The sequence below is a fragment of the Strix uralensis genome, chromosome 4 (genome assembly GCF_047716275.1).
Source record: "Strix uralensis isolate ZFMK-TIS-50842 chromosome 4, bStrUra1, whole genome shotgun sequence".
Lineage (NCBI taxonomy): Eukaryota > Metazoa > Chordata > Aves > Strigiformes > Strigidae > Strix > Strix uralensis.
The window spans coordinates 64,435,310-64,451,293 of NC_133975.1; the positions used below are offsets into that span (position 1 = coordinate 64,435,310).

Sequence of the window (15,984 nt, forward strand, 5' to 3'; positions counted from 1 at the left end):
GGACCTTAATCAGAAAGTAGATTTCATTAATCAGAACTGCAGCTGCACGCACACACACACACACACACACACAAGTTTAATTTTTCCCGGACAAAATTTTGGCAATCATTGAGTATCCTGTAGAAAGCAGTCTGTCTCACAGTTGTTGTACAGAGTTATCCTGTACCAGAATTGAATTTAATGAGCAACAAAGACCTCCTGACCCTTTGTAGTCTATAGAAAAGGCCTCCTGTGCAGTCACCAACCCACTGTTTGACTTTGGTTAAGCCTGAAGGTCCTTTCTTCTCCTGCTGAGGTCACCTCACCACAGCAATGAACTATTTCCCACCACCAAGCACCACCTTCCTGCTTCAGTATTAAAAAGTATACAAGGGCAGGGTCAGGCTTACAGCCAGGTTACATTGAAGTCGCAGGTCGACTTTTTTGCTCCAACTACTTACTTCTGAAATACACTGAGTTTGATTTGGCACAAATGCAGTTCGCCTAAGGTCTTCCCAACTGGTCTGGGCCAAAAAGAAGGTGGGAGTGGGTGGATCTTATGGGACAACATGTGGGGAAATCATCTGCTGATGAAAAAGAAAGGAGCTGTATAAGCCCATACTGCACTGTTTACTACTTTCCCTGCAGTAATCTTGGCAGTAAACTTATGTTCACCTGCGCATTGGCCTTCTACGTGAAAACTTCTGCTTCTGTTGCTGGGTTATTTTTAAGCTGTATTTAAGAGTTCTGTTTTAAATGACCATGACTTTCCCTGCTCTAGAATAGCTCACACCTTCCTTTCATTATCTGTATTTGCTGCGTGCGGAAGAAAATGATCTTTGAAAGAAGTACAAATACACTTTTTCTGCCTTGTGAATCTGTCATAGCCAAAATATGACTCCTCAGTATCGGGTGAGAAATGCTAAAATCAAAAGACCACCTCCTGAGTTGTAGTTCTCTGTTCATTTATCCAAACACATAAATACAGCATAGTCTCACACCTTACAATGGATATTGTAATCCACCTGGTTTGATGTGGCCACATCCCGATGCTGAGAAATGCTGTGCATATATGAGATGGGTGGTGATATAAAGCACAAACTTGTTTGCTTGAGTAGATTGGTCATCCAAAGCCATGTGTGACCTGAGGGTCCTGCAATGGCAGGAGCATGGAGTCATAGCTGCAGTCTCTTCCTGCTGTGTGGAGGTCTGTCTGGGTTATGTGCCCACAGAACAAACAGCACCAGATCCACCTTTCTTTCCCCAGATTGAACAGTAGACAGAAACGAAACAAAAGTCTATCATTTCTGAGTGGTAGGAAAAGTCTGAAAGGGACCAATTGTCATTAGGCACTTCAAGAAGTTTTAGATACCCCCATATTTTGGGAGATGCTTCTTTTACATGGCCCCTCCAAATGCAGCCTTCTACGTACCAAATGCACCTGATGAGGATTTCTCCCCAGTTCCTCTGTTTCCCCTGCTGTCCCAGCTGCTGGTGAATACCGTGGCCTAAGAAACCAGTGTAAAGGAGTTCCTTGTGTGAGTGAGCTCTACTTGAGACCGATGGGACCGTGAGTTAGGGGAAGCTGTTGCTACTCCAGATGTGGAACCAAGACCCAGAGCCAGTAGGAGACTCGACCGGTGTTGGGGCAGAGGTCTGCAGCTGGCCTTGGTCCCTCAACACAGGCAAGAGCGTGAGGAGTCCCCTCCTTCCTTTGCAACATGATCTTTTTCTCTGCATTAGCAAGATACTGACACCCCATCTAGCTCCTTGGATATAAGCAAGTATCTCCATGGGCACTGGAGGGAGCAGCGTGAGGGTCCAATTTAAGGAACATCTTGCAGCATTTCTCCGTTCAGCTCCACGAGGCTGTTTTTCTGATGGTTTGTACACAAACAGTTGTCAGGGCAGTCATATTTCTCTGCGCTGTGCTTCCTGCGTTGCTGTACATATAGTGAAAAACGCCCGTCCTGCTGGGGCTGGGCACTGCAGTCCAAGTTTTACTCAGCACTGTGGCGGTGGAGGAGGAAGGGAAAGAGGCGAGCATCGCCTAATGAGTTCTGAGAACTGGGAAAGGAGGCCCCCAGGTCCTTGTGCAAATGAAGCCAAACACGTGTAAACAGCCATGAGCTGCTGCCCGGTACCTCCTCCATGCCTATCTCCCTCTCATCCAACCATTCCAGCAAAACAGGCGTGATTTATCTGCTACTTCAGCAGAAACCACAGGCTAAAAGAGGAATTCACACACTTGGAAACAAGAAAAGAGCAAACCTGGCTACCAGAGATCCCCAACTGGCAGGGGTAGCTCGTTCCAAACATAGTCGGTCACATGTGCTTGAAGTAAAATTTCCAACAGCTGGATAAAATGACACGTACTCCCAGGCAAGGCAAGTGCTCCTAGGGCTTGGGGCTGACTCATGCAGCTCTGAAAGCTGAAGTGCAGCTTGTTTTGGAAACCCTCTGAAAGCCTACTCTGCCGTATTGTATTGCCTCTGCAGAGAGAGGGAGAGGCAGCACTGCACAGCATTTCTGATACGTAACGGATTATCAGCCTTCGCTTTTGTTGGGTCTTTGGCAAAGCACAGGCTGCTTGGTCCTTAATCTTCCATGTTTTGTGCATCCACGGGGACTGTAAAATACCGCTTACTTACCCTTTAGCCTTGGTAGCTCAAAGACATTAAGAACTTCATGAGCCAGATCTTTGGCTGACATAAATCACTGTTGGTCCACAGACTTTTGTGAAGTTTCCAACTTGCATCATACCGAAGCTTGGCTTTGCATTCGGGTCAGCACGGAGAAAGTATTCTGACATAGATGTGTCAGGTCAGAGCACTGTGCCTGCAGGAAACCTTCCAAAGATGGCAGAAAATGGGATGAAATGAAAGATCTCTGGCAGGCCGCCTTTGACTATGACTTTCCCAGCTCCTCTTGCAAATGGAAGAGGATTAAGATCGTTTTTGGAGCAGTCGATGTGTCTGATTCACCTACACAGCCTGTGAGAGCCACATGATCCTTGTTAGGTCATTGTCTCAGTTAAAAAACAATTCTGTCATGTTTGTGCAGATGAAACTTTCAATCACTGGTAGGCTAAGATGTGCAGATATGGTATAGGTTAGGACTGAATTCTAACTGCATGTAATTTGGTGTATTTATTTCACATACTTTATTTTGTAAAGCTCTTTTCAGTCCTCCCATTCTAACTTCGTGACAGCCACTTCATCTGACTGTTTTATTTGCACTGAGAGCAACATGAAATGATATAGAATGGAAAAGAATATACTGTAACACCAGTACATATTCAACATTAAATTTGTTCAGGGCTTAATCTATGACACATGACTGCACACGGGGAATGCTGACAGCAATCTGCAATCCTCAAGTTATTCTTTCTATAAGAAATAGTACTTGTGTAAAGACTAAGGCTGTTCAAAAGTCTGCAGCAGGGAAAACAGAAATAATTTGTTTGATCTCACAGTGGTGGGACTGCGTTGTGACCCAATTTAACAAGAAAATACTTGGTAATTCTGCATGGAGTCCTGTCATTCCAACGAGCAATTCAGCATCGGAAACCTGTCTGTTAGAAGAGACAAGGAGAAGATAGATGTTAAAGATATCAACTTGCCAGCTTACTGCTGCCGTGATGGACACAGGATTCTTCTTGTATTTTATCATGCACGAACAAGAAAGACGTTGACTGAGAGATGGAGGCTCAGTGATGATAACAAAGATCAGCCCCCCCATACTGTGCATTTTTCTCTCCTATCAATGATGCTCAAGCTGCCTGGACTCTCCTGAGCAGTATGCCAGCCTTTATATCTGCAGTAAAACAGAGATCCTGTTATGGAAGCTTGCAGTAAGCTGTGCTTTTCCAATAGCTACATCACTTCAGTTCTTGACAGAGAGAATACAAACGTTGTCTCTCTCCTTTAAATTTTCTTCAGTAACCCCTCTTCAATCAAAGATGCACTTTGTTTCACCTCCTGGTACAAAGGACTACCTGCTGTAAGACATGGCATTGTGGTTTGGTGGCTGGAGCGCCAGCTGCACTGCTGGGAAATGTACATACTTACTGTGTAAATCCTGAGAGGATCATTGCCCCACTTCTCACCTGTATTCCCCGTGCATTGGGCCTGCTACCGCACTCGGGGGCTGTGCCCTGCGATTCCTACATTGAGAGCATTTCCCGCAGGGAGGTTCCTGAAGCACCCATACGCCTGTAGAATGCCAGCAGGATGCCTATCAGCATGAGGAACTCTCATCAAATTAAAAACAGACAACGGAGCAGAGGCTGTTGAAAGGGAAATGTAAATAAGATGGTCAACCTAAGAAATGAGATAGTTACTATGAGGAAAAAAAAAAGCATCTTGGGAACAAACGGTAGGGTTCCAGGTAATATCCTCTATGCAGCCCCATAAAACATTGATTTAATAAAAGCCAGAAGGCCATGACAGCTTACTGCCAGTCACAAATGCATATTGACTCATGAATAATTTATTTGGCAGGTGATGGGGGAAATCAGTAATTTCTGGGGGATTTTTGTCTTGATAAATTGCTCACCCTCTGACCACTTCCACCAGAAGCCAAAACTGTCAGATTCTGAAGGAAGCATGTTTTTTTGTCATAAGGCACAGGGCACCTCTGAACTGTGTTTTATCTTTCCACAGTTGGACAGCCTTATTGACTCATTGCTCCTGTGATTGATGTTATGATGGGAGACAGGCTTTTGAGAGCTCTAGCACATTACTTGGCTAGCAAAATGTAACTTAACACGTTATGAGAGAGAATCCTGAGTCTGGTCCTAATTTGAAGTCTCTTGAGGTCTCTGGTGCTCGAGAGCCCTGTCTTGAGCTTCCATGCATTGTAGCAGTGAATGCAGTCCACTGTAAATTAAAGCTGCTCAAAGTAGATGCTATTAAAACAAAACACTGGGCACACAAGTGAAAAAAAGAATAACGAATCTTATGTCAAGTCCTCTTAATTGCTTGTGGAGAAAACTCCAGAAAGGAAACAAAGAAATAGAGGCCAGACATTTATTTTTAACTTACGAGATAATTTTGGTTTATGCAGCTTGTCACATGACTAGCATTTTTCTTCACAGAAAATTCACGCATCTTTTTAGCCTGCAGATAATATTTTAAGATTATTAAGCATGTTTGAACTTCCTGTGAAAATCTGAAACCACAGATGGAAAAATCTGAAAGATAATATTCTTGCAGCATAAAGTGACGCTTTCTACAGTGCCTCATGTTCACTGTGAAGGATCCAGCTTATGCCTCAAACCAAATGTCTGCTCTATATTTAGTTTTGCAAAGTCTATTGTAAATCAGTACATTTCGGTGGTTACCACGTGCGCAGTCCCAGAGCAACAGTTTGGATCCATTGTAGCCAGTTTCCAACACAGAGAAAATGGCTAACGTGGTTGCAACACGGATCGCAACAGCTTTTAGCTGGCTGCCGATTTAGAAAAACGTTCAACATTCGGCACCCCTGGCAAAGAACCCTAAAACTTATTAAAAATAAATAAATAAAAAGGATCCCAGAAGGTTCCTGGTTAAATATCCTCAGAGGGGTAGCTGACACACACAGGTCGCGTACCAAATCCCAGTTACGAAGCGGTTTAGAGGAACGCAGAAGAGAAGCCGCCTGCCCTCCCGAAGTACGAAAAGCTTAGAGAGCCCCGGGTTTTGTTACAATTACGCGTTTTTATTGTTAGCGTGGAATAACATATTCCTGGCATGTCGCGATCAGGTCTGCAGCTCTCGGGGGCTTTTAAACTTTGCACAAACCGAGCTGAGCCCGGGCAGGGCAGGGGACGTTTCTGCTCCCCCGGGGACCGTTCCGCGGGTTGGCTCCATCCAGCCGCGGGGTCCGCGGCGCGGGGGGCGGCACGGCGACCCTTCGCGCCTCAGAAACCGCCACCCCTCCCCGCCCGGTTCCCGGCCGCTGCTCTCCGGAACGGGGCTGGCCCCGCGGGAGCGGAGAGCACCGAGTCACACACGCAGAGCAGCCGCGGCCGCGCCCCGCGCCGCCGGCAGCCGGCCCCGGCGCCGGACCGGAGCCCCCCGCACCTTCGCCCGGCGCGGAGGGAGGGTCCCGCCGGGCCCGGCCGCCGGGGACGCGAACCCGGGGTCAGCCGCGGGCCGCCGCCTGTCGGGGAGGCGCCTAGGGCGGCGGGGGAGCTGGGAGGGGGGGGAGCGGCACGGGGCCGCCATTGCCGAAGTTGCGGGTGGCCGCCGAAGCCGGGCGGGTGAGGGAGGCGGGCCGCGCCACACAGGCGCAGAGGGGCGCGCCGAGCCCGCCCGGCCCCGGCCCCCGCCTCAGGCGCCGCCGCCGCCGCTGACGGGCGGAGAGGGCCGGGCCGGGCCGGGCGAGCCGCGGCGGCGGGCGAGGGGCGGCCACTTCAGCACCGCCCGCGCCCACTGAGCGGCAGGACGGCAGCGCCGGGCCCCCGCGTCCCCTCACCGCCGCCGCCCCGAGGCCCCATGGCGGGACCCGCGCCCCGGGGCCGCCTGGCCCCCCGCGGCCCGGCGATGCTGCTGCTGCTGCTGCTGCCGCCGCTGCTGCCCCCCGCCGCCGCCGCCCCAGCCCCGGAGGGGCCGTCGTGCCACGGCGCCTTCGACATGTACTTCGTGCTGGACAAGTAAGCGGGGAGGGGTGGGGGGGACGGGACGGGGGACACGGACACGGCGCCGCCGCCTCGCTCCGGGAGCGGCTTTTGTCCCGGCCGCCGGCGGGGCGTGAGGGGCCCGCGCGCGCCGGGGCGGCCGGGCTGTGGAGGCCCCGCGCCTGCCGTGACGGGCTGACGGTCGCCGCGGGCTAACGGCCGCGGTGCCTGGGGAGCCGAGGCGGGGGGGATGTGGGGGGCTCTGCGGGCGGGGGTCGGGGTAACGGCCGTGTGGCCACGGGGAGCACCGGCTTGACGCGCAGAAAGTTTTCGGCTCTCGCTGTGGCCTTGGTGCGGGTGGGGGGTGTCGAGGTGGGTTTGACACCCGTCTGCCCCCCCCCTCTCCGGTGTCCGTGGAAATTGTGAAGTTCTGGGGAAAGAGGATTTTAGCGAAGGTACATTTTCTGACCGAAAGTACACGGGTGGACATTTTCGAGGCAGCCCGAGCGACCGGCAGCATCTGCCACCCCTCCCCCTCAACAGCTGTTGATTATCATGTTTTTGTCGTGAAGTTTTGTACATAACAGATCGCCATCAGCACGCCCTGCGTTTGCGGGGGGAGCAAGGGCTTCGCTTGGGTAGAGTAACCGGTGCTGCTGGGCCTCACGGCGAGATTGTTTATGTATTTTTTCACTACGGGGTGCTGTTTAATCTATACATTTTGCCATGCCTTAGGTCGGCAAATTGTGAGAAAAATCACATGCAAGTAGCACCGTGAGCCGGGGTTGGTGGTAACTTGAAATAGTCAGAAAAGCAAATAGTCCTTTATTGTCTAATTTCTCACTGAAATTGTCACCTTTCCTTGTCTGGTTTCCTTAAATAAGGCCTACTAATGTGCTTTTGTTTTCTTTTCAGATCTGGGAGTGTAGCACAGAACTGGCATGAAATATTTGATTTTGTAAATCAGCTGACGGAAAGATTTGTGAGGTGTGTTTTGCTCCTTCTGACATCTATAATACTGGGATATGTTGAAAAAAACCCTATGCTTTTATAAGCTGGGTAGATATGTTTCACAAACATGTTAAGAGTTTGGCTTTCAGTTTCCAAATTGCTGGAAAGTATTGAAAACTGTAACTTCATTTTGTCATGTTTGGAGCTCAGTAAAAAGGTGGTAATATGCATCTTTAAATACTTAATCTCTAAAATTACTCTCAGATGTAGTTTGATGATTTTTTTAAACTTTTTTTTCCATAAGCCACATGCCTCATTTCTGATGGAGTACTTCTTGTGTATTGCTTTTAGAGATCTGTATGAAGAAGGCAATCTGATGCTTGTCTATATCCATGTAAATATACGGTGCAAGCCAGAAAGAAGGGTGTATCTTTCAAGCTCAAATGTACAGGACGTTTGTGCCATGTTAACAGTGTATTTGTTGTCCATGTATGTAATCAACTTTGTAACTGGCTAGTAGTATTGTCTGGCAAGTATTGCTGCCACAGAAACAGCAGTTGTAAATACTGGCTAACTGTACTCTGTACAGACAGCTGAGGATTGCTGTGATGCATCGTTTTGCTTTAAAAAAGACCCAAACCAAAACCAGAATAAACCAAAGGAAGCCCCCCAAAGACACAGACATAGGTGTTATGGTAGTTTTTGCTAAAGAAAATGAAATGCAGTGGGCAATTATATGTTGGCTTGCTAATAAAGGGATACAGTTAGGCTTGCATAATTAAATATTGCTCACATTCGTTTTGTAAAAGCAAATCTTCCGTAAACCAAGTGCTGACACAAGCTTTTGAAAGTTACTTTGTAAGCTCCAGAATAGTAAAAAAGAGTCCAAGGATTCCAAAGCAGCACTTCTTTTCAGTGAGTGGTAAAAAAATGCGTTTGCCCTCACTGAATGGGAGGTGCTCATTCAGTGTAAATCTTTCAGTTCATCATCTTTTACAGCCAAATGACGCTCCCTTTTGCAACAGTTGTTGTGTAGTGGTCTGGCTGCATTATCTGAAATAAAGCTATTGAGTTGGCAAGCTACTCTGCTGATCTTTCACACCCAAGGAGGATCAATTATGGTGCAGAGCCAGACGGTCCAACCTACGACGCTCGGTGTCTGGGTGCTGATCACTCAGCCTTATGTGGCACAAACCCTTCACGGCGTGATGGTGGTTGGGCTCTTGTGGGAGCCTGGACGGTACCTCTGCCCGCGTGTTTCCCTGATGGGGCTGGAGTGCCTCTGAAGGAGGATGAGGCTTTGTCCTGCCTTCAGCCCTCAGTATGCTTTCAGAAGAGTAGTTGTGGGAAGAAGGCAAAGACCCAAGTGGTAGCCGTTTCCTTCAGTCCTCACCTGAAGAATTAGTTCATGATGGTGCATCTGCTCTCCAGTTTGTCTGTGACGTGCATGTTTGCAGTAGTAGCGCTGCATGCTGATTATCTCAGTTCTGAAATGCCTGTGCCTGGCAGGGATACCAGGTCTAATGGGTGTGCTCACTCCTTCATTGTCACACTGTCTGAGTGCTCGGAGAGTGGAACAGAAACAGGATGTCTTGTGAAGAGCGCAGTTTTGTGGTTGTCCTACAGACAAGTTAGCTAAATCATAGCTTTGAAGTTATGACACACAGAGAGTTGCATCTCAAATAGGGAAGCCTCACGTTACTTGGACTAGGCGGTGACGTAATTACCAGGGATGGGGATTGCTAGTACTTGTTTTTTGTTTGGCAACTACCTGTGGCAACTAAGAAGATTGATAATCCCATGGTTTAGGTTATAATTTAGTATCATCTCAGATTTTTGTATTCAGAGCCTTAACAGATAGACTGCAAGACTGGGTCTTAAATCAAAGATCCCTGCAGTTCTGTGCAAAGACTTGCCCAGTACTTGTATTTCCATGATGTCAATAATTTTAAGTTGCATCATTGACAGAAGTGAACTGAAAACGTATGGACATTCATCTTTACAAGTGTTACGTCTTTACTAACATTAACCTGATTAATTAAAGCTGATACACATATACAGTGAATTATAAAATTACTGAATATATTGAAGTTGTCATGAATAAAAATTAAAAGCAGGTAGGAGAGAAGTTATTACAACTTACCTTAGGAAATTTACTGTCTTGGGCTTCCAGAGCATCAGCTCTTATGCATTTTCCACTGATAGTTGGATACCAGTTTGAACTTTATATTGTATCAGGATCAACCTTTAAAAACGGAAAACTGACTTTTGAATGTGTCCATGTTTAATACCCTGCAGCAAGAGTGCACCCTGAATCTATGTCCCTGACTTATTTTTACACCAGGGATCATGAAAATACAAAAGGATGTGTTATCTTCTGTATGCTGGTAGGTCACAACCTATGAAGTTCACTTTCACTTGGGTAGCATGAGATCTTCACTGTTAAGCTTATCACGTCTAGATCTGAAGTCTAGTCAGGCAAGAAACAATAATAATTCTGCTACTTCGTTCTCAAAGCATCTGGGTAAGGAGTGGATGGGCAGAAATCCTTTCAATTCCTCTTTCATTCTGGGTTTGTAGTTCAAAAGTATGTTCTTTGGAAGTTGGAAGATAAAGATGATACCAATGAAGCATGAATAAGTGAATGAAATGCTGCACATCTGTACATTTCTCTTCATTTGTCTAAAATGTATTTTTTTTCCTCTTTCCCTTTTTTAAAAGCCCCAAGATGAGATTATCGTTTATCGTGTTTTCCACCCAGGCACACATCATTATGCCATTAACTGGAGACAGGTTAGTGCACTGCCTTTTTCATTCTCTCTCTCCCTCCTCCCTGCCGAGGGCTCTTATTAAATCAGGGGAACAGTAACAGATACTGAACAATAACTGATACCTTTAAGTGGTGGCCAGTCATGAAGCCTCTGTGCAGAGCTGGATTTAATTTTGTGAACATATCAATGGATAGCCTAGTAAAAAAGGAAGGAGAAGAAGAATGGGAAATAAATTCTTGATGTGAGCTCTGCCACTGCTTTGCAGCATAACTACAAGTAATGTTTTCATTCTGCATGACTCTGCATCTTCCTTGGCACAGCAGGAGGAATTATTCTTGCTTTTACTTTTGTAAAGCAATGTCTGTAGATAAGTCTTCAGTATTTTTTTCTGTCTAGGTAAAGCATATAATGGTAAACTAATGTTTCCCATAATCTCATACAAGGTAGGTATTTGATTTTGTATTTTCAAGTCACGACTTCAAAATCGGGTTTAGACAGTGGAGTTGGTGCCACTTGAAAGGTGTGAGGTCTTTCTGTCTCTGTGATGATGTATGGATGTGCCTGAACTCTTCCTTTCAGTTGATGTTTTCAAAGGCAGTGGAATTCAAAGCTGCTCACTGATTTCTCAAGCAAATAAGGATTAGCAGCTAGGATAGGACAAGGATAGGTGGGGGGAAACAGAAGGAGAAAGCCAGGTAGAGAAGAGACTGTTGCAAAATTAACTACTAAAATCACAACAAAAGGAAAATGATATTGTGGAATCAGTGCTTTCAGCAGAGGACAGTTGCACTGTTGCCAGAGTCCTTCAGTATCCTTTCAGCCTTGTCAAAAACATGACCTTCTCTCTCTCTCCCTTCTGTCCAGAAGCTAACCACAGTGCACAGCTTCTTGGATTTTGAACATGTGGATAAACCATTTAGGAATCACTTTAATGAACCATGGCAGGGTGGAAGTGAGGTAGTCCTTCCTTTCTGCTCCCTTTAGTAGAGTCAGTACAAAATGTGGTCTGCCATAGTCAGTTAGTTTACTCTGTGGGGTTTTTTTTGGTTTTTTAAATAACATAACAGCAAGTGCAAGACTTACTGAACAGGCCTGGCATTGGCAACAGACAAATCACGCTACAGAAGTGTATGCTGACATCCTAGAAACAGGGTGTCCAAAGACCCAATTCTAAGCCCCTCCTGTTTTAGCATTTAAGAAAAGTGGTCTGGCTTGAGAACAGCCAAGTTTTCACTTCCCCCCACCCGGACTTGGATACTGGATCTGCTCTCTGCAGGGTGAGATGAGGTTATAAGCCATTTTTCCAGATGGCTTGAGAGAGGTCAGGAGAGGACACTGAAGTTCTGAGGACTACTGAAGTCAATGAGATCCTTTCTCTTGATTTCAATAGGCTCTTAATCCCTGTCAGTGGCCTATTCCTTATCAAGCACAGAGAGGCAGCACTGATAGCATACAGACCACTTGGAAGGCTTGGGCAGAACTCTGGAACCCCGCCACAGAAACACAAGCGCTTTTTTCACTGCTTGTGGGTGGCACTTTAAGCCATGGAAAGAACTCTGTTTTTCTCGGAATCCTCGTTTAAAGCATGGGAAGAACCTTCTTGAGTTCTAGCAAGTTCCTTTGTGTGACTTCTCTTTAATGCAAGGTTTGCTGATGCTTTTGTGAATGTGGTAGGGGAAAGGAAATTGCTACCCATATTGTTTTAGGAGGAATTATAAGGAGAATGAAGAAGCAGACATTAGTAACTGTGACCATATGTGCATAGGTAAGAATGGATAGATACAGTTGGAACAGCTGTCTTTTTAAATATTAAAGAAGTCAACAGAGGAAAACAACATAGAATGTCTTAACTCCCATCATTCCAAACAGAAGATGAGGATGCTAAGTACAGTGCAGTTTTGGGGATGTGTGTGTGATTATGGGATATTATGGCCTTGGGTTTTTTTTTTATGTGCATTTTGGACTTGCAGGGATGTTTTTCCCCTCACTTACTTGCTAATTCGCAAACATCAGGAAACCACAATTCATTCTCAGCAGTTAGTTCAAAGTAGGGAAGTCTTTTTTGTTTTGAAAGCCTTAGGCTTCTGATTGTTTGCACAAAGTTCTTACTGGTTTTTACTGCATAATAAAGCTGTGGATATAAAGAAACCCACACCGTAGTGCCAAAGCCCTCAGATTACTAAATATTTTGTGACTATGAACAGTGCTATGTGACTAACTCTGGAAACAGAAGTCACTGTTTACCACAGTACACACAATGCTATAATAAATACATAGGATAAAAATAACACTGAGATGGAAAAGACTTCTCACAATAGTTATATCTCATTTTAGAAATACGTGTTTCCCCTGTGTGATTTAGCTGGAAACTTTACGCTAGGTGGTAAACAAAGATTTGTGTATTCACGTTTGGGGCTCAGTTTTGCTACTAGTTTTGAAATACGAGTAGTTTGGAAAAGTGGATACACTTACAAATATCATCCATATGGCACAGTGTCACCTGTGTTTTCTTTTGGCCAACGTATGCTGGCCAGCAGAATTTCAGGTTTCTGTAAACCTGCTTCTGCAGGATTTGACCAATGTCCACGGCCAGGACTAGCTCTGCTGACTCTGGTTAGGTTAAATCCTGTTGAAGCTAAAGGAAGATTATATATATTAAAAATAGGACACTGAAGTACCTGTGACATGTACCTTACAGTGCTTGTCCATAGTCTGGTGGAGCATTGACTATTCCTTTCTTGCACAGAGACATGTAATCTAGCAAGACATTTATGTGTTTTGAGCCTTGGTCACACAATCTAACCCTACGTTTTGGTTCAAGAAGCGTGCCAAAATAGAGCCATCTGCAGAGAGCATGTTCTGCTGAGTGTATAAAGTACAGCAAAGTCAGCCACTTACATGTTTTCCATCTGGAGCGCATGCAGGAGGCCTAAAGTTTTAAGCAGAATAATTATTATAATTGTAGCAAGCCTTCTGTAGTATTTGAGAGCTGTAGAAAGCAAGAACCTCCTCCAAATGATGCATCTGAGGAGACTGATGTGCAGGATTTACTTTCACCAGTGCGACACTCTGTTAATCAGGGATGTAACCATCCCTGTTTTTGTTAAAGGACAGTTTTTTTCCCTCCTTTGTTTTGTTAACAAGTTTGTGTGTTTTCCTATTACTATACTTCCTTCTTAGCAGCAAAACCAAAGTACCCATTTTGTTTGCCTTTATTTGTTAGAGGTGAAGTATGTTGCTTCGCAGGCACATAGCCTCATTCCTGACAACAAATACATGCTCACTGGAAATCACAATTTCCCTGCCAGCACTCATACTCTCAACACACTGAAAAATGATTCAAGAGTCCAGCACTTCAGTAGGTAGAATGCAACATGGAAAAGGAATATAAGATACTGTCCCCCATCCAGAAGAACTAAGAACACCACTACTTGAAAGTGCATAGATATTAATGGTTCATACAAGGCTAGCCCCTTGTCCAACTGAATCAGCACAGCCTGAAGCTTAGGTGACAATTCCAGCTGGTTCTAACCTCCACAGCACTAATGTACAAGCACAAAATTTGCTCCCTAAACTAAAGCAGGGATTTGAATAGTTTTTAAGATTCAGTCGTCAAGCATGCTTTGCTTTCTAGCAAGTATAAGCCTTTCTTTGTACATGTTGAAGATACATCTGTTTCCTTTAAGGCAAATGATTGTCCCTTTCTGTTAAGTGATCTTACTCTCAAAGACAGTGTTGTGTCTCTGATAAACTAAGGTGGCTTGTAACTGATCTGTAGCTTTACTGTTGGTCCTCTCAAAGGCAGGGTGTGATCTACATCCTGCTGCAGTAGAAGGAAGGATTACCTGTCTTCCACTGCCAGCAAGTGCTGGCTGTGGCCCTGTCTATGCGAGGAAACAAGGCAATGTCTTAACATCAATAGCCTGACTACTTGGCTACTGACAACACTGTTTTTAGCATTGTGTCAATTAAGCTTACTTAAAGCAAGAGATAATACTTAACAGTGATGAAAACAGTATCTGTTGAGTTGCCTAAATAAAAGCTCGGTGCAACAGAGTTTATGCAGAGAAGCCTCTCCGGTGAACTGGTGATAGTTGCCTCAGCCTAATTCTAACTAGAAAAGGCAACCTTACATTTAGACCTCTAAGTAAATCTGAATTGTGGAGCATGCTCAGGGAAGGAGAGGTTGCTACATTTTGATTTATGTTAAATTGATTTTTTTAGTTGTTTGCAAAGCTGGACTGCTTTGTAATATCTCTTTACTAAATGGTCTCTTTTCAATTCTAAATTTAGTTTTGCAGCGCTCTGCTTTGGGGAGCCACTGAAGGTGCAAGACAAGCTCAGTGTAGACTTTGGCCTGTGCAGGGATAGATGGGCCCGTATGCCTCACAGCAGAGTTGGCACAGCCTCCCTCACAGCAAACAAGCCCTCTGCAGCTGAGGTGTTTAATGCTGGTGCAAGCTCTTGCTCTCCGAGGCAGAGCACAGCAGAGTTCCCCAGAGAGGGAAAAGCAGTGGGCGCTGCTGAAGCTGCCACCGGAACCTCTGCTGACCTCAGCCAGGCTGGGATTACACCTGCAGCCCGTGTTCACGGACTAGCTAAAAAGAACCCACAGAGCAAAATGATGGAGAGCTTGCAGCCATAGTTGTGTTTGTTTGGCTGCTGCTGGAAGAATTAATCTGAAGTAGTTATAAAGCTTAAAAGAGAGAACAGACAGGGTAGCTATTAAAGATTAGATGTGTCTTTTCTAAAAAACCAGAGATGCGATGCAGCACATATGCTGAATGGGGAAGAGATATTAAATTTGTACTCATTCAGCCCAAACACAGACAGGCTGTAAGTTGCTGATTTTGTTTTCCTTTTTCCACCTTCCTCCCTTGTCTGGCTTAAACCATGAAGCCTATGCCCTTCAGCCTTTATCACTGTTACTGAAATGTACAGTGGTAGTGTCCAGACACCCGGACTGAGGTCACAGCTCTGTTATTTCAGTACTGATGAGTTTTAAAACCAGACCTTCTCTGTGAATTTTTGCGGCTACAAAAAATTGTTGCAGAAACTAGAGATAGGAGAGTTCTGAGAGCACTGAAGGGTGGGAATGAGGGCTTCAGAGTGTAAGGGCTGGTTGACTGAAGAGTGTCCTATTGTCAGAATGATTCGTGCAGACACGAGCTCCTGTGCCCATCCTCCAAACTGGCTGGGTGCGAGTTTTAGCATGATTGAACTTACCTCTCCTGTTATCTGGTGGGACTCGTTTGCTGTGTCCCCAAGTCCTGCGTGCACATTGGCCTTGTGACATCCAGACCAGGACTCACCCGTACCTGACCAAGTCGGAGCACGGGTGGAGCTTTTTCACATCTGGCTGGGCCTGTCTAGTACAGATGTGCCCCGAGGGAAAGAGATGGTGACTGATTAAATGCAGCTAAAAAAGCTCCTGCTGCCAAAGATTTTCCTGGAACCCCTTGTAATCAGGCCTGGAAACACCAGAGATTTCTTTGTGACCGGGTCACAAGACATTTTAGATAAATAAAACTGAACCGATTGTACAAAAGCTATTTTTGCAAAATGAAATCTGTTTCAGAAAACTGGGACTTCAGTTGCTGCTTGTTTCTTGGCAGCAGAACACTAACGCCTGTGATGTGCTGCCACTCATTTCTGGCAAGCACTAAGTATGTGGTTTAT

General features: G+C 45.7%; 1 protein-coding gene across 1 annotated transcript in view; it reads left to right on the forward strand.

Annotated features, from left to right (window-relative positions):
* Window positions 1-6,350: 6,350 nt before the first annotated feature.
* The window catches only part of ANTXR2 (ANTXR cell adhesion molecule 2), a 121,475-nt gene continuing 111,841 nt past the window's right edge, over window positions 6,351-15,984 (forward strand). The window contains exons 1-3 of the mRNA XM_074866991.1: window positions 6,351-6,619; window positions 7,499-7,570; window positions 10,256-10,327. Of these exons, the coding sequence (XP_074723092.1) occupies window positions 6,462-6,619; window positions 7,499-7,570; window positions 10,256-10,327 (302 nt within the window). The 5' untranslated portion in view covers window positions 6,351-6,461. The remainder of the gene's footprint in view (window positions 6,620-7,498; window positions 7,571-10,255; window positions 10,328-15,984) is intronic.